This window comes from Ruditapes philippinarum, unplaced genomic scaffold, assembly GCF_026571515.1.
Source record: "Ruditapes philippinarum isolate M1 unplaced genomic scaffold, ASM2657151v2 ctg128_1_1_1_1, whole genome shotgun sequence".
NCBI classification, from domain to species: Eukaryota; Metazoa; Mollusca; class Bivalvia; order Venerida; family Veneridae; genus Ruditapes; species Ruditapes philippinarum.
In genome coordinates this window covers 466,474-486,648 of record NW_026861563.1, presented here as the reverse complement: position 1 = coordinate 486,648, position 20,175 = coordinate 466,474, and the positions used below count along the sequence as shown (strand labels likewise).

Here is a 20,175-nt window from a genome sequence, read left to right as displayed (position 1 = left end):
CTCATATGATATCTGACAAAATATATGTAAACCTTCATTACAAATAAGTAGCTCAATTTGAAGAATAAATAATGAGATTTTTTATAAGTTGCGCGGATGTGCTGGGTCCGTGTCTTTGTTGCATTGTACACGTATTACTTTCAATGTGGCCATACTACGTGACTTTTCGGGTACGCACTGATTCAGTTATGTTTTGCGAACGAAGTTCGTCTGTTATCAGTTTGACTTCCTGTAAAATTAACAGGGAAGGACTGAATATAAGAAGAATTTTCATTGGTCATTTAAAATTACAAACTGACATCAGTGAATCTCATTGGTCATTCTAAAATAAAATCTAAAGGATAGTTCTTACCATTCTAAAACAAAATTTAAAGGATAGTTCTAACCATTCTCAAATATAACTTTCAGGATAGCTCTATGATAAAATGTAAGGGATAGTTTTGCCACTATAAAATAAATGTAGAGGATAGTTCTAAAATAAAATGTACAGGAATGTGGATATTTTTTTTTTTTAAAGTTTTAGGTTAATTTGTAAATGATAACAAAATTTCTCAAGTCAAACGTAAAACAAGTAAAAGGGACACCTTAAATAAAAGTTGTTCGTCTTTGAAAATTCATCAAAATAAATATGCTATAATTTTAATTTCAAAGTTCACAATATGGGTATTTTCTTAATAGCTACAAGAAATGATTATCATGTAATTGTTAAACAAGCAATGCTAACATTACTTTTTGTATTGAAAACTTAGAAATAGCATAATTCTGCATGTTAAACAGATTTACTTCGGTCGAGTGTCGTTTTAAAAGATACTTCTTGTTTATCAATGACCATGTTGTTAGGTCAGATAAGGCGCAAGAGTACCTACCCACGGTAAATCAACGTTTTTAAAACTAATGAACGGGGTTTTGAGAACATTCGAGTAAAATTTTGTTTTCATAGCCCGACATTTATCAGAACAAGCGACATCATGCAAACCGTCCTTTCTTGTTCACTGTTTAGAAAATGAATGATTGACTATGTCCAATGTATTCAGAGGTTTTGATTTACCGTGGGAATCTGATATAATTACAGGTATTCTGTGCCTTATCTGATCAAAATTGGTTGAGTAACAGCAAAGTTATTAACAAAAAAACATAACTGAATCCGTGAAAAATCTGCGTGTACTGTGCCCGAAAAGTCACGTGGTATGGCCACATTTAACGTTGTATGGAACTCGTGGTGTTGACCACCTATTGAGATTTCCATGTTGACGATATAAATTTGATTATTTATAGAATCTTCAGCATATTACATTTTGTTACAGTAAATTTTCTATTTTACCAGGCCTAAAAACAATCGTCACATTCGATTTAAACATAGAATATGATCGACTAGAAAGAAAAGGAATTGTGCTGACTAAAAACGAATTTGCCGATTTTCTTCTCGAAACATTCGACTTGAGATCACGTGACATTTATGATTTAGAATTCACGAACTCAAGCTTAGGTATGACTATTGATTTTAAATCAGATATGATAAGAACAATTATGGGAAGTTTTTGATCATAAAAAAAACAATTGACCTTATGGCTTACGTGATGAATATCTCATGATTATATATATAGGCTCTTCAATATTTTGTCTATAAATACGGAATATAATTTTCATCGACTTGTATTTAAGAAGATAAATTATCACGAGTGGTATTAGCCACGGATGAAATGTCATAATATATACCATAAGTGATAAAAAGCCCATATTTATAGAAAATAAACAACACTTTAGCATCCTCTATATGTTATTATGCGATTTTCTGTTTATCATATATAATTTTTGTACTTTTTCTCCTCTTTTTTTTTTGACCTTACGATTATATTTGAAATGCGTTTAGAAATGACACCAGTGAAAATACGGAAAATTAAAATATGCTTTTTTATTTCATCAATATTTCATTAATAATTATACATGTATAATAAACATATAAATGTTGATCTAAGAATATTTGATATGGTAGGGTTGCAGATAGTGTTAAAATATTTCGAAACTGCAGAAAGTTCATTCTTATATCTTTCAAGTTCAATATATATTTCAGAAACTACTGTATACTTATCGTTACCACCATATATGGAACACGAAATGAACACTTTGTTACACAGCATAGAGATATTTGTAAGCGACCCTTGTAATGATTTGTGTGCTGGAGGCACTGATGGTGGTACTGGTAATTGCAAGAACTGTGCTTCAATTAGTTTATCTGGCTCTAATGTTTATCCTCTTCCGAAATCGTTTAATTCCAAAGTTGACACATGGACAGGTTGTTTTTACATTATTATCATCTTCATAGATAGTATCATTGTTAAAATAATTTTGATACATTTGTTGTTTTGTTGCATAATAATATTTATTAATATTGCTGCTATCTTTGTCATCACCATTTATCTTTAATAAACTAGGTGGGTGGTCACGTACCTTTTGTTTACGGTTAAATTGAATAACCGCTCCGCTAATGACTTAAGGTATTTGCTTTTTTTCCTGCACACATCCAGTTACGCTTGCAGAAAGTTTTGAATGTGGTGATTTTTGGTTCGGTAACATTTTGTCACAAAATAAGTTTTGCAAGCATAACGGATATAGGACAAGGGCCACATTGGAAAGTGTTCTGTACCATTGGAATTGACATATGAGCCGCGTCACGACAAAACCAACATAATGGGTTTGCGACCAACATGGATCCAGACCAGCCTGCGCATCCGCGCAGTCTGATCAGGATCCATGCTGTTCGCTTACAGACCCTATAACAAGTAAATAAACTGATAGCGAACAGCATGGATCCTGACCAGACTGCGCGGATGCGCAGGCTGGTCTGGATCCATGCTGGTCGCAAACCCATTATGTTGGTTTTGTCACGACGCGGCTCATATATTTGTCTAGAATATGGTATATGTTTATTATTAACATAATGATAGATATACTGGGAAAAACCCTTGTAAATCAGCGTTGTGACATAATGTTATCATAAACCAATGTCACGTGATTATTCATCCTAAAAACTATACAATGTATTTTACATGTAAATTGTTTTGATTTTGAAGGAAATGAAAACAGATTTAAGAAGGAGCATGTGATTGTTAAAGTATGCAAAGATCACCAGGTAATTATGATAAATTCTGTAACCGATAAAAAGACAATTGCATTGGTAATATAGGTAATTTATAGTTTACAACGCTACATTTTCATACTGTTGAACAGTACATTGGACATTACAATGAGAAATTATCATATTTACGACAGTAGTAAGTGTTTTTAACTATAAATCAGTTAATTGTCATTCACGTGCATTTGTCATGTCAATCAAGTAAGAGATTTTACTTCTTTACATTGTCGGTCGGTGGTTCTACTGCGTGACATTTTGTTATGAAATAAATCACGAAAGGGCCGCTGAAGCTTTTGCGAGATTTGTAAAATATAATTTTTAAATTAGTTTAAACAATAATTTAATTTGTAATCTTTTCATTTACATAATTAAGTACATAATAGTAAATTTACGGAATGAGTAGGAAACTTAAAAAGATTTTATAAAAACTCACTTACTACTTTTTATGAACTAATTCAAGATTCATAACTGTACTTAAAAATGGACTCTTCGATTTAAAATATGAGTACATGTAAGAAATTAATTTAATACATAAAAACATTGCTTAGTTTAACGTTTAATCTAATTTATAAGAATGTTAGAAAAATCGACAATGAAAAGAAATTATAAGAACATGTGATTGAAGAAGTAGTAAAGAAACAGGAAGAATATAGAAAAAGAAAGTTACCTTACCACTATGGAGTCAAGAAGATTTTTTTTCTTTTCTAAGCAAAATAATATTATATATCAAATCGTTGTGTTTTTGTATATGTTTATGTATATGTAATACAAATGTTCTATTTAGAGCATCCGTACGTTATAAGTGAATTATCGCTGTAGAGTAAAGTACTTAATGCGACAATTGTGATTTGACTTAAACTCTTTGACGGACAGTTCGTTCATCTTGGTACTAGAAGAAGCGGAGGAAATAGCGTTTTTGTATTTTCAACTTTACCATATACGCAAAGAGGGCTTTCTAAATTCAAAATGTCATCATTTTCATGTTTAAATGATAAGTTCTGCTTAAGCCGGTGCTAGGGGGCTTGGACGGTAACTTGCACTTTCCAGTACCGTCCATCAAACCGAGCCTGCAATATTTTCAATTTTGTCATGTTGGGCTTTCTTTAGGGATTCTGTTTTTCTCTATTTTATAATTACTCCAGTGTGCTTCATTATTTGTTTTTAGCCCATCATATGTTCTATTTCTTTTCCTTATACACACATTTCCTTATTGCGTTATTCATCCATGGAGTGTCTGATTGTCTAATAGTAACTATTTTTGTTTAAAAAGCGTTTCTTTAATACAGTTTGAATAAATACTAATATTATCATTTCCAAGAGAATCCCAGTGCCCCAGTCAAATGCAGCTGCCTCGCGCTTCATATTATCAAAATTACATTGGTCGAAAATCAAGACTAATTTGTGATTTGTGGCAGTTAAGTTAACAATAACAAAACTAGACAAGTATCATATCTTTCTTGTTGGTCAAGAAAAGGGTCGCCAACACCGAATGTATGGACACTACACACAGAAAGAAATAAGGTAAAAACATCAGTAAATAAAGAAGATGATTCAGTAAAATGCGTTTGTTCGTTTATTATATGCGAGATATTGTACAGAGTGGATATATCCTATAATGTTGCTGGGTTTTTAATATATATTACCATAAGATCACGTGAACATTATGGTTGTTAAAGTTAAATGTTGATAAATTTATCTTGGGTGTTATAGGAAAAGTGTACAAACGCTAGAGGAATTACTGAATGCATCGGAATAGGAATGTGTGACAAAAACTTTTACAAAACCATTTACGGTAAGAACAATGTTTCTAATGAGAGTTTTGTTTTGCAATAACTTGATTATTTGAGCCGCGTCACGACAAAACCAACATAATGGGTTTGCGACCAGCATGGATCCAGACCAGCCTGCGCATCCGCGATTCATGCTGTTCGCTATCAGTTTCTCTATTTGTTATAGAGTATGTAAAAGAATTTAGCTGATAATTGGGGGAAATTAATATGAAGGACCAGCACGTTATATTCAGATATTCAAGTATGACCATGGTATTTGAATGACCTTCATCCAATAAAACAGGTTTCCTAATAAGAACAAAAGAGAAAAAAAAATATTTATTTCTATTTGTGCATAATTCATCTATAATACAATAATATATTAACAAACATAACGTCAATATTATATGTTATTTTGGTTTTAGAGTGATATATGTGGATAAATTACCTGCTAAGATTTTATATTACCCGGGCCGTTAGGCGAGGGTAATATTTTATCTTTGCAGGTAATATATCCACATATATCACTCTAAAACCAAAATAATGATTTTATTACCCTTTCCCTGCCGAGTAAGACTATGATAAAATAAATTATTGCTGTTTCGAATGAAACGTCTAAATAAGATTCCCTTTAGGGTACCCCTTCACCACAGCATGACGTCACATAAATACATGACGTATTTGCTTTGGTACCTAACGAATGTAAACAAGAGAAAAGGAGTAGTCTGTTGAAGACTATTTTTTGTAATTTATATCAAGCTTTGACGAGGTCATTTTTGTTTTCAATTCTGATGAGAATATTTTACATTACTCTATTTTGGTAAATATTATTTATTTTGCAGTTAAAATGTGCTTGTATATTAGAATTTACACCGAGTATAATCGAACCGTACGCGATGCGATGCGATGCCACAGCGCATTGTAACACCGCACTTTGGGGTCAAACGCACTTTGGGGTCCAACCCCAAAGTGCGTTACGTACTTTGGGGTCCGACCCCAGAGTGCGTTACGCACTTTGGGGTCCAATTTCGACCCCAAAGTGCGTTAAACAGGTACATATGTATTTTTTAACATCAGGCAAACGACCGCACTTTGGGGTCATAGAAAATTAATGTTCATTATGTTTTAAATAATATATTGTAGTCAAAGCGAATGGTAAACAAAAATCAAGGTATTAAATAGACGCAAAACATGTGCCCTGGATTATAGTAGAATCAATAGGGATTTAAATGGTCTTGATTAGTAAGTGAAGAACTTTCACCAAATAAATCACCTAATAAAGAATTTGTATCAATTATTAAGCTTAAAATATTTTTTTTCTCAAATTTTCCATTTATTTTAAAAGAATGTACACCTTTCATTAACTCCATTGTTTTTAGCTAAATGGATTATTTTCCCGTTTTTTATTTACACATTTTATAGAAATATGATAGTCTTAGCATAGACAAAGGTATAAATTCTGGGCAATTTTAGTAAGACATTTCAGTAAAAAAATGTGCCTGATAATATGTTGAAAGAGCTATTTATTAAGCTAAATGTGACATATAAGAAACTTGACTAGGTGTAGATGCGACTTTAGGTAGTAGTCCTAAAAATATCAACTATTTAAGTAGTCGCACATTAAGAGCGGAGCTTCAGAATAATGTAAAATTCTCACTGAAGGTATAGAGGGGATTGTGGGGTATCAACCCCCCCCCCCCCCCCCGAGGGTTAAAAAAACGTTTTAAAGTCCCATTATGCTTTTTTATTTGTTTTTCTTAAAAGCTTTTTTATTTTGATGTTCTTCTATATGATGAAAAAATGCACATTGGCCAATTACCTGAACCATCTTTTTCATCTGTTGCTTTTTGGCAATGGTGAGTACAGTTATAGTAAATTAGTATTTTATATGGAAGTCAAATACTATACATTGTTTTGACTACTTTTATGACAAATAATTTCACATTTATCGCTACTTTATTCAGGTAACAAGCATCTTACATTTCTCTGATACCATTATTTTAACATTATAAAATTCATGTTTGCTCTTTCTAAAGAAGTATGTAAGATTTCCCATTAAAAAAAGCCTCTGGCGAACGGTTGTTACGGAGCTTACAAAAACCCTTAAGTTTGTTGATAAGCTTAATAATGTATTTGTAAAAATCACTATTTATAGTCCGATCGAAAAACTTGATGTTTCACCAGAACATTGCAATAGAGTATATTTATAGTTCTTTGGAAAAAAATATTAACTGCATTTTATTTCATTCCCAACATATTTAAAATGGGGCTCAATATGGCACCAAAAGTTATCAAGTAAATGACTGACAGAACGGGATATTTTTCGCAGCATCTTTTAATTTTAGGAATACACAATTTCTGTACTAGAGTATTTTGAACGGTGGCATAAAAGAGACATTTGCATTTTTTTGGATTTTTTTTGTTTGTTTTTCGTACATATTTATTTTTTTTGTCGTACATATTTTTGTTATAGTTTTGAATACATACTTGTTTTTATAGTTTTGCATACATATTCTTTTTTAGTTTGCATACATATTTAATTAAAGTTTTGCATACATATTTTATTTTAGTTTTTTGTACATATTTTTTTTGTTTTTTTTTCGTACATATTTTTACATGACGCCATTTGCAAAGTAGAGGTTTGGACAATTACGCCATTTGTAAAACACCATTTTTAAACACTTCGCTATCTTTAAATTACAGTACCCTGCAAATACCAACATTTTCATTTTTGGTGGTATCAGAAAAAACAACAACACCTTTTAGTATACATATAGTCCGCGGTAACACAAAGAATGGTTCTGCTATGGTCTCGATGTGATTAACATTTGGCACAAGGTGCCTTAAAATCCTTCATGGGATTTAGGAGTTAACTCCTAAGTCTTAATCCTTTGACCCGACCTTGAGCCGGCACACCTGGCATATAAGTTCTGCACATTATCTGGATGTTCTAAAGAATTGACACAAGCTTCATAAAAATCCTTCAAAGCTTTAAGCATTTTTTCTAAATCAGTGGAATATAAGGACCTATTTAGATCCTTTATTGTGCAATATTCTAATACACCAGTCATTTGATACCACCTCCCTTGCCCCCGGGGGAGTGCGGGTTAAAAAAGAATCGTGTTTTGATGTTTGCGCTGTTCCGGAGCATAAGGCAGGGCGAAGATTTTACCATTGGTCGGCTTGGTTTAAAGTCAATGCCCCCCGCTGTTCTCAGGGGGTGGGGTTGAGTGGTGCATATTCATGGAATAATAACTGATATCACCAATCAACAGCCCTTTCCAAACAGACACTAATACGTATAATAGTATAATAATAATAAAAACAATAATTATATAAAATACATATGATTTTAAAAAAAATGGGCCGAAAAGGGTCGGCCGAAACCAGACTTGCCCGGCCGAAAACGACTGGGCCGATTCTAAAAATGGCTAAAATATGTACGAAAAACAAAAATAAAATATGTACGAAAAACTAAAATAAGATATGAATGCAAAACTGAAAAAAAATATGTATGCAAAACTGAAAAAAATATGTATGCAAAACTAAAAAAAATGCAAATGTCACGTTTATGCCACCGTAATTTTGTTATATGAACACAATTTTTAGATATTTCAAGTGGTAAAATTAATGAAACTTTTATCACTTAAGCATCATAAAGTATTGACTGCCACCTTGAACTCCACCTCAAATATTTCAATGTCGCCGATCGAAAATAAGTCAGTACTCAGTATTTAAGCAGAAATCAGATGACACCTTTAGACCTCTGGAACCCAAAGTGCGTTGATATGTAGCATATTAACGCACTTTGGGGTCAATTTCTCGATTTTGACCCCAAAGTGCGTTGGACCCCAAAGTCCGGTGCGAAGTTTAACGCACTTTGGGGTCGGACCCCAAAGTGCGTTTGACCCCAAAGTGCGGTGTTACAGCGCATGTTGTTTACAACGTGGGGTACCCAACGGGGAAATTTAGTGTGTATATTACCCGTCTGGCTCGGTAATTTCAATTTCTTTCGGCGGATCAATATCCAATCAAAAAGGGCCTAGAAAATCTGGAAGGGTAATAAAATAGAAATAGATATCATTGTGTCTTTTTTTCACAATTCAAATTTATAATATAATAACAATACATACATGTATATGGTAAGAAATTTTAAAAAGTATGAAAAAAGAATAGGCAGTCAAAAATTTTACGCTTAAATGCTCATTATGTCCTGAAATGTTTTTATTTTTATTTCTGGAAAGGTTTTTATTTTTGGTGTCATATTGTAGTTTACAGTAAGTTACTCATTGGCCAATTACCTGAACCATATTTTGTTTATGTTTCTTTTAGCGTTGTGTACAGTTGTAGTGATTAAGTTTTTTGTATGGAAGTCAAAATAATACTTTGTTTACATTTTGCTACTTTTATGACAAAATATTTACATTCGGTGCTTAATTATTCAGGTGATAAGCAACTTACATACGCTAAACCATTATTAAAATGCTATAAAACTCATGCTTATTCTTTGTAAAGAAGGAAAATAATATTCGTTTCTGGGGCATTAAGTTGACACTTTTAAAGAGATATTTGTAATGCGGTTTAAATTATAATGTTTAAGCAGTCTAAATAATGTGCTAATCCATTTCATTATATGGTCTGTCGCAAACACACTTTGTTGGTTTTGTCGTGACGCGGCTCAATAATTATCATGTAATTTACAGCATCCCTTTTGGCAGTTGGTCAACTGATGTTGTTTGACCATAAGGGTCTTGAATTCGCTATGGCTACTGTGGAACAGACGCTTGAAGAATTGCATGGTTTTTGTAAAGGTTCAATCAAGGCTGAGTTGTTTGACTCTGGTAAGTTTAGATGTCTTTAAGACCTTTCACAGAAACATTAAGGAAAACATTTGAAACACTGATGTCTTTAAATATCTATTTGACAGGTTATATAATATGATAGAGTATGGCATATGTAATGTCTAGTGCTTTTCCTCTGATCCGTCATTTCAATCTTTATGTGTTTCCTGGTCGTTTCGCCACATATTACATAAAACTTGATGTTCTCACAATAAGATCAATATGAATTCGATTAGTCGTTCGAAAATAGTAAACTAAAATTCAAAGTGCTTCCGCTTAGCTCAGTAGGGAGAGCATCTCTTTTTTTTAGTACGGTTCGCTTGTGCATGGCGATAATTCTTCGCTGCAATATATCTCGGATATATATTCCAACAATCTTTTGTCTCACTGATTAAAAAAGTAGTCTGTCTTAGACTTATGTGGTTTTGACTGGAAAGTTATCAAGGAAAGCTGTTAAGTTGGTCCAATCGCCAAAATACTGCCAAAACTGCGTCTAATTCTCGTAAAAAACATACAAAAAATCTTAAGAAAATAAGGTTAAGTCACATTAACACATTACCCGATGTACACGCCTTTTAAGCCTTTTTCACTCCCCCCCCCTATTTGTTGTCTGAAATGGTTAAAAAATGCCTTATTTAGCCCCCAACACTTATTTTTGTTTAAAAAATGTTGCTTAAAAAAGTGAACACTTTTTCGGCGCCAAAAGATACATCAGGGGGTTGCCAGAAGGGGAATGTGTCCCCTTCTGTTTGGGGGGTTTTAAAAGGGGGCGGTAGTACCCCTTATCGCCAAGAAAATGTTGGACTTGTGAGAGGCTAAAATGACCCCAGGTCGATCATAAGGTAACGTTTAATTCACGCTGAAAAGTCTTTGACTCTATCTCAATCCACCATTGAGAGAGAAGTTGCAGCACTTTGAAGTCAATTTTGATGGAAAAAAATCAACGCAAAATAGTAGTTTTTGGCAATTTTGAGATGTCCCCTCGTTGCCATATTAACAGGAAATTTAAGAAGGTAATGGTCCAGTCAACATTTGTGCCAAGTTTGATTAGTATTGAAGCGGTTTTTATAGTTTTATAGCAATTTGAACTTGTAACGGGAGACTTTTCAATGAAAACAGCCATTTTTATGTGCAATAACTTGGCTAAACAATCGACATTCAATGTCTAGCTAGACAATCAACATTCAGCTCAACATTCGATCTATAATAATAATCAAAGAATGCTCAAAGTGAATGTTGATCATTATTACAGATCGAATGTTGAGCTGAATGTCGATTGTCTAGCTCGACATAGCATTTTTTCGAATGTCTAGCTGATTGTTGATTGTGTGGCTCAACATTCACTTTGAGCATTCTTTGATTATTATTATAGAACGAATGTTGAACTGAATGCCGATTGTCTATCTCGACTTCAACAGTTTTTGAATGTCTAGCTAGTTGTTGATTGTCTAGCTCAACATTCACTTTGAGAATTCTTTGATTATTATTATAGATCGAATGTTGAGCTGAATGTCGATTGTCTAGCTCGACATAAGCAATTTTTGAATGTCTAGCTGATTGTTGATTGTCCAGCTCAACATTCACTTTGAGAAAACATCGATCATTATTACAGATCGAATTTTGAGCTGAATGTCGATTTCTAGCTCGACATCAGCATTTTTCGAATGTCTTTCTGATTGTTGATTGTCTAGCTCAACATTCAGTTTGAGAAAACTTCGATCATTATTATAAATCGAATGTTGAGCTGAATGTCGATTGTCTAGCTCGACATGAGCATTTTTTGAATGTCTAGCTGATTGTTGATTGTCTAGCTAAACATTCACTCTGAGAAAACTTCGATCATTATTACAGATCAAATGTTGAGCTGAATGTCGATTGTCTAGCTCAACATAAGCAATTTCTGATTGTCTAGCTGATTGTTGATTGTCTAGCTCAACACTCACTTTAAGAAAACCTCGATCATTTTTATAGATCGAATGTTGAGCTGAATGTCGATTGTCTAGCTCGACAAAAGCATTTTTAATGTTTAGCTGATTGTTGATTGTCTAGCTCAACATTCACTATGAGCATTCCTTGATTATTATTATAGATTGAATTTTGAGCTGAATGTTGATTGTCTAGCTAGACATTGAATGTCGATTGTTGATTCTTTAGCCAAGTTATTGCACATGCCATTTTTTCACAAAATGCTCATGAAGTAATTGGTTAAAAGATATTTTGTAACTTGTGTACAAAATATTCTATAAAAGGAAGCTATCGGTTCATTCATGACTAATACAGAGTATATATAGAATAATGTATTAACGTAGCATGGCAATATCTTCTAAATGACAATTGTATGATGACTTTACATACAGATCTCTTTATTTCAATTTTGAATTTAAAAAATGTAATGTAGGTCATGCCGATGTTTTCCAGGACGGACTACAACAGGGATTGGCCTTTATATAGCGCCATCTATTACCAGGACTGAGAGTATGAAAAAGGTAGACGAAAAGATTTTCAATCAAGATTCAATACGTATAAATGACGTAGAAATAAGGAAGGTAGAAGGTACTTACACTAAAAAATATCTGGATCAAGGTAAGAATGATTAAATACAATGTACATGTAATGTAATTGATAAATAGTTGATATTTAAAGCTGTATGTCTCCAGATGAGCTAAAAATCAATTTTGAGAAAGAGATTGTATTATTCAGATATATGTTAAGAAATTTGATTGTATATGCCGCCATCCATCGTCGGATACCCACAGTTGATTAAGATGTAACATATAAACATGATAAATGTTAATGGTTCGGTCGTGGGTACCCAACGATGGCCGCCATCAGGCGTTGGCATATATTTGCATGTGATTCCTGGCATGTGTCGTATGTAGCGCTTTCGCTGGCGTACTGTACGTTATTTAGCGGTTTAGGCTTGAATACTAGTTTGTTGTTTAGAGACTGTGTAAGATTGGCTTATATTTGCAGTTTGAAGATATTGGCTAGCTCTGTCGTATAGAACGCGTTGGCTAGTATGTCTCGTCGGCTTGTATATGGCGTTTCTATTCGTTGGTTGGTATTTGTCCTCTTAAGGCATTGGTTGCCATGTCTTTTCTCTATGTTCAGGCTATGTGTCGCCTCTAGCCTCTGGCTGCTTAGTGTCATCTGTAGCCGCTGACTTGTATGTGTCGTCTAACGTTACGCAGTGACTGGTACGTGGCGTCTCTAGATACGGGCTGGTATGTGATGTCTGTAGCTTCTGACTGATATGTGTCGTCTTTAGGAGTTAGCAAGTATATGTCGTCTCTAGCTGTTTTGCCTAAGGGTGTTGGTTGGTATGTGCCCTCTATAGGCGTTGCCTGGTATCTGTCGTCTCAAAGCGTTGGCTGGCGTGTCCTCTCTAGAGGTTGGGTGGTATGTGCTATCTTAGGGGGTTTTGTTAGTGTATATCTAGAGGTTTTGTATAGTTTGGCACGATGATGCGTATGTGTCTTCTAAATAAATTGAAAGTGATGATGTATCGAGGCAGTACTTGGTATGTGTATCGATGGAATGGACAATTTCTGGTACACGTCTGTAGACGTATTTGAAAGGTATGAGACGTTTCAAGAGATTCGCTGGTACGGCATCAAAAGGGGCGTTGCTGATGCTTGTCAACTGCATGTTATCTTGTGACTTTTGTTGGTATGTGACCGTCGTAAAAAAATGGTATTTTTTTTATGGCGTCGAGCATATCTTACTCTAATCTTTTAAACAAAACATGTCTCTTTTCAGATAAACCTATTGGCATGTATATAGCTGATAACGGATGCTTTAACTGTGAACAAAATGAGGTAAGTCAGACATGTTGAAATAAAAAACTGTATGATCGGAACATTCCATTAGTATAGCCAGTAATTCTTAAAATTTGTTTTCTTTGGAGGATCATTTACCGTACAAGTTGTAAATAACAATGTTGTAAACCTCGGCTTTAATTTTGCATAATTTGTTGTCATTTAAAGTTTGAGTGGAACTCGAGACACCTGGATATACCAGAAAAACTAAATGAATGCAAAATATTATATTTGCCATGTACTGTTATAATTATGAAAGTTGAGTTTGAAGGAAGAAAAATAGAATTTGGGTGAGGTTTTTATATGTGAACTGCACTTTAATGAAAAACTTAAGCCTGTTCGACTCCATCGTAAGCGATTCCATTTGATGTTTGTGCAAATACTTCAGGTTTGGTGTATATCGATGGAACGATCACTCTGTCTTCAGAAAAAAGATTGCATAGGTTAAGTATAATTGATTACTGATTACTTTAAGCATCTTAATAAATATAATTGAGCCGCGTCACGACAAAACCAACATAGTGCGTTTGCGACCAGCATGGATCCAGACCAGCCTGCGCATCCGCGCAGTCTGATCAGGATCCATGCTGTTCGCTTACCAACTCTATTACAAGTAGAGAAACTGATAGCGAACAGCATGGATTCTGGTCAGACTGCGCGGATGCGCAGGCTGGTCTGGATCCATGCTGGTCGCAAACGCACTATGTTGGTTTTGTCGTGACGCGGCTCATATGTCTTTGCTACAGGCTTTTATTTGCCATGTTTAGAATTAATATAAAACAAGTGCATGCAAAATCCGTATTATTTTTATCCTCCTACAAGTGGGATTTATATGATATTCTAACATTACAATATTAATATCATTCTTATTTTGGGCTTGATTGCGACCTTTTAGAGGGGCCTTCACGAAAAAAAAAACTATTGTGATATTTTAATTCGCAAAATTCACTAAAACGACGCTATTATAGTATCGTCAAATAGACATCATTTTCGTATCAAAGCGTTCAGTATGACAAAACAACGTACCGATACAGGAAAACACGCAAAAATGAGACATAGTTATGAGCATAATCTTTATTTGACGTCAATCACTCAAACTGTGGGTGATACAGCCGAACTTTCTCTTGGCGAGCTTATTCATATTTAAGAAGCTAATTCATATTACAAAAGGAATTTTACCTTGAAATTTTACATGATCTTGACCTTTATGGTAAAATTATTGCTGTTTGCTATAATAAGCCATAATTTTGTTTTTTTAAAGATGGATTTGAGTCATACATGGACAAAAAAACACTTAGCATAAAACCTTATATTGAGCAACTCTAGTTTTACTAGACCTTATAATCACCGTGACATTCAAGGTCAAATAATTAAATTTTGCTAAAATTGGTCATTACTTTGTAATTATTGGATATATTATTTTCATTCTTGTGCAAAATATTTTAACAATCCTTCAAGTATGTCAAACTGACTTTTACCTTTACATTACCTTGACTTTAATGATAAAACTATTGGTTTTTCCCCTGAAATTTGTCATAACTATATTATTCATTAACGAATTCCATTTATACTTAACCAAAAATTACCATGCAGAGCAAGTAAAATGACTGACAAATAAGGTCAAATCATTATTTAGAGGTTAATACTTGGTTGCTGCTCGCCATTATGCGATATGGCCCGAAGATGTGCATAATGGCCTGAGGGCCGCAGGCCCGAAGGACATTATGAACTCGAGGGCCATTTTCACCAAATTGTTCAATCTTTGTTATAAATAAATGGATTTGATTTTTATTTAGACATAAAATCACTTTGGAAAAACCCTTCATGTGGTGTGTGACCTTGAACATACTTGTCCTTGACCCTGAAGGGCAAATTTGAAAATGTATTTAAATTCTGTAAATCAACAACAACAAAAATACAACTAGTAATTTGTGCACAAATTTGATTGGACGCATTGTAATGTTGAACAACATCATCAAACTGCCCGAAGTGAAAAGCTGTTTGCAGGGGTGGGCATAGAGTGAGCTATTTATCACATTTAGTATTAGTTCTAGTTCAAATTTCAATAGCTATATGACTTAAATGGTAATGTGTCTTTTTCTGAAAAATAAAAATAGTTGGGGAAGGCTGTAAGGTCATAGCATAATTTTAGGAGTAAACTGATATAATATTTTATGTAATTATCAATAACATTCTCCAGGTCATTTTTTTTATTAGAAAATGTGCTTTATTGACACATCGGCAGAAGATGATAACATGATATAATTTAAGCTAAGTTACATAGATTCAGATCCGATCTATTTGTCTTTGCCCATAGTACGTGCTTTTGAAATTTTTTTCGCAAACTTACCATGTTGCTGCAAGAGCAATATAAGATTATGTCTTGTAAATTTTTCAGTTGGACATCTTAAAGTTAAAACACTAGCAGACGACACCGACTTAATCCGTATAAGCCTCCTAGTAAAAGGTCGTGAAGTGAATATTAGTTTAACTGATGTTGTGAAACTCGACATGTTATACCAGATGGTTGATAATATTGGATGTCCACTGGAACAAGTCAACAATTTCCAAATTGTACCATTCGGTATGATTTAGTATATGGTTTCTCAAATTTTAATCCAAGTCGAAATTTCGTTGCTTTAGGAATACTTTTCATCTTTTCATATATAATGAAATATTTAGATTAACAAAGAAGACTAAAGTTTTAACTCTGGAACGATTTTTTTCCCTTTTTTACAAATGGCAAAACTAATTTTCATAATGTTTAAATAATGGTTTTAGAGCACTTGTAGCGCCGTATGTGAAATTATTTGTCATAGAAGTAGAGAATTTAAACAAAGTAGTAGATCTATTTCACTTCTATATAAAATACTAAATCTCAATACTTGAAAGAGATAGCTCAGGTAATTGGCAAATGAGTTTCGTTTTAGAAACTAAAACATGAAAAGTAAAAAGCATTGGGCCTTTACTGCCTTCCCCGTTTACAATATGATTATTTTTTTAAGCTATCGGGTCTTTTATATGCCAAAGTCTACCCCACGAGAAGACACTAGTCTATGACATCAACCAACCAAGATAAAAATGAAAATAATTCGTAGCACGTCGGTTAAAATTACTTTATATTTTCCATTACTATCTGAACTAAATGAGTGTTATTCTATATCATTATTTTAATTTTCAGATACTTTAATATGGGAGATAGGGTTTGATCTCGTCAACAGAGATAATCTAACTGAATTGGCTAAATATTTTTACCAGCTTCAAGTGAAGTTTGAAACAGAAGAACTCGTCATATATGCAAACGAGGCGGATATGACATCATTACCAGGCAGCTTGTTGTTCAAACAAATGATATATGGTTACGAAGAACCTAAGGTCATAACAAAGAAATCAGGCAATGTTTTTGTCACTGCAAGTGGATTATTTGTTCCTGGCATTTTTATCCTAGCGTTACTCGGGAAGATAATCATCAAAAAACGGTCAAGTTGGAAATCCAATGAAAACGGTAATTGCTTGCACGGTCTTTTTAAGCTTTAAACTTATAACCAGTATGCTTTCAAAAGTGTCTTATTGAACTATTACTAGCGAGTAACTTGCCAGGTGTAACTAAATAAGTAAACGTAATATTCTGCATTTTAACACAAGCGTTACGATGTACTTAAAACTTATTTTGCTATATACATGTATATATATTTTACAGAGAAAAAGGTTGGCAACAGATAAGACACGCCGTTGCCCCAGATACCAAAGCATACGAAGACTTTTCTACCAGATTTTTGAGAGAGGATTTGTGAAAACCATTTTTTTAAACTTCCTTTTCGATTTCACTTTTTTTTCATCATCATTAAAAAATTTGTAACTTCGATTTGACAGATCTGCACTAAAGCGTCTAAATTCTTTAAAAATAAATCAATGGCAGCACTACGACAGTAACAACATCCACCAGCTTACAAAATATAGTATCATGGTACAGTCACTTTCCATCAGCTAACTGACAGAGAAATTAAGCAATCTATTTTTCTCTGAGAAAACAATAAATATTATAAATATGCATTGTTTCCAAACATTTCTGAACTGTCTTATTTCTAGTTGTTAGAAATTTTACTGCCACTTTTCAATCCGTTTACAAAATCTATTTGTACCACATTAAGAGTGTCATATAATATTATATTATTACTTCCGTATCTTGAAATTTTAGATAATTCAACTTCAGATTGACAGCAATATAAATCCGTGCATACAGTAATAAACAATTAAAACTTATTTTTAGGTAATCGTATAGTTTACAGGTTTCATTTGCAGCAGAGAAGCATTTTAGATATTTTTATTAGAATAAAGATTTTTTTGCTTTCTAATTCCATTATTGACATTGTTGCCATTTAATGTAGTCAATGCGAACAAGTGCTTGGGAGTTCAGTAACGAGACAAACAATCTTGATGAAAAGTAAAGTAATACTAAGGGATGACTGAAAAGTTGTCCCGATTTAAACTGGCAGTATGGGGATATAATCCTGAAAGAAATTATTAAATTTATGTTTAGTTCCCCCGATTTCCTTTATTTCATCATATCTTCAGGTGTTATACACACTATAAGTCATATTTCTAAGATATTTTTTTTATATAGACAAATGTATTCCATGGTAAGTTTTTTTGGTTGTTGTTGTTTTTTGTATTTAGACTTATTTCTGTTCTCTTAGAAGTCAATATAGAACATAAAGAGCACATTTCATTGACAAATAATTTGTTTTTATATTTCTATCATACACTTTTTGTATACAAAAAATTTAAAAAAATTCTATAAGCACTAGAGTGTACATAATTTTGATTTCCTTCCTTAAGTTAATGGTCCCAAGTAGCTTTTTTTTTTTGGGGGGGGGGTCACAAAAGCTAAAACTTAATCATGAAATCTCCAGTTTCAAGAACACATAGTAGGAGAGCATATATCTAAGATGAAAAGAAGATAAATATATTCTTTTGATTGATGCCGCCACTCATCATGCAAAGAAGTCTCTAGTGTGTTACACAAGCTTCTTTGATTTAATTTGGTGTCCTATTTTTGATCCCAGATAATCCACGATCGATATTGTCCAGACGTCATCAATACATATTTGATGAAGATTCGATAAAAATAGAAACATCAAAAGTAATATAATTTTGTGTGATTTTAATATATTACCTACATGTACCTGATTTTTGAAGCCGGCTCACCTGTTTTCGATTTTTGACCAAAGGCGGACATTCTGAGCAAGTTCCATAAAGCAAAAATAAAATATGTAATACAGTGGTTTTCTATCGGTCTAGATTTTTTTCTATTAAAGTTTGAACTTGTCAAAGACACCATTTAGAGATGCTGACAAAATAAAAGTTACAAACAAAAATGCTTTCAAGTATTTTTGTTTTTTTACGTGAGAGGGTGACATGACACGACATGATTATGCCCCCCCCCCATGCAACTTAAATCAAAATTGGCATACATAGTTATATGTATATATGTCCTGGCAAAAGACAATAAGTTAATCAAAGCAAGACTTGAAGGGAAACCATACAGTTTCGATTCTCTCGTGAAAAACTGTACTGATAAATTCCCATGCAGGGCGACATTAAGGAAAAAAATAGAGAAAATTAAAATCCCTAAAGAAAGCCCAAAACGACAAATTTGAAAATGTTGCAGGCTCGGTTTGATTGTGCCTGTTTATGGACGGTAATGGAAAATGCAAGTTTAAACATGAAATGGTAACATTTTGAATTTATAAACATCCGCAGATGTTTTCAAACGGCGGTTATAATGGAAACCTCAATGTGACATGTAAGTGCCATTCCATATGGTCCACAACCAAAAAATGCGTGTGCCCTAAACGAGAAAACAATGGGTGGAAACAAACAAAATGGAATTCCGAAAGGGTATCACATGTTATGAAGCTCGCACATTACAGATAAGAAGACAAAGTTAACAAGAGCACCGCTAGGCGGAGCATTATATGCCCGAAAGTATTTTTTTTTAGTAAGGATGACCTTAACCGTTGACCTTTTGACCCCAAAATCAATAGGGGTCTTCTACCCAATATGGACAATCATCCTATGAAGTTTGAACATCGTGGGCCAAATGGAACTTAACATATGCTCCGGCAACTGTTTTCAGTATCAAGGTAATAGTGACCTTCACCTTTGACCTTTTGACCCCAAAATCAACAGGGGTCTTCTACCCAATATGGACAATCATCCTATGAAGTTTGAACATTGTGGGTCAAATGGAACTTAAGTTATGCGTGGAAACATATTTTTCAGTACCAATGTAATAGTGACCTTCACCTTTGACCTTGTGACCCCAAAATCAAAAGGGGTCTTCTACCCAATATGGACAATCATCCTATGAAGTTTGAACATTGTGGGTCGAATGGAACTTAAGTTATGCTCTGGAAACTGTTTTCAGTTGTAAGGTAATAGTGACCTTTACCTTTGGCCTTTTGACCCCAAAATCAATAGGGGTCTTCTACCCAATATGGACAATCATCCTATGAAGTTTGAACATTGTGGGCCAATTGGAACTTAAGTTATGCTCCAGAAACTGTTTTCAGTATCAAGGTCATAGTGACCTTAACCTTTGACCTTTTGAC

General features: G+C 33.6%; 1 protein-coding gene across 1 annotated transcript; it reads left to right on the top strand.

Moving 5' to 3' along the window:
• Positions 1 to 2,077: 2,077 nt before the first annotated feature.
• On the top strand, positions 2,078 to 18,349 carry LOC132716146 (uncharacterized). Its single transcript, XM_060699344.1, has 10 exons — positions 2,078 to 2,293; positions 3,072 to 3,130; positions 4,844 to 4,925; positions 9,606 to 9,743; positions 12,162 to 12,326; positions 13,503 to 13,561; positions 13,950 to 14,004; positions 15,960 to 16,145; positions 16,743 to 17,066; positions 17,262 to 18,349. Exons 1-10 carry the CDS (start codon positions 2,104 to 2,106, stop codon positions 17,282 to 17,284), a joined length of 1,281 nt encoding a protein of 426 aa, XP_060555327.1. The 5' UTR covers positions 2,078 to 2,103; the 3' UTR covers positions 17,285 to 18,349.
• The last annotated feature ends 1,826 nt before the right edge of the window (positions 18,350 to 20,175 follow it).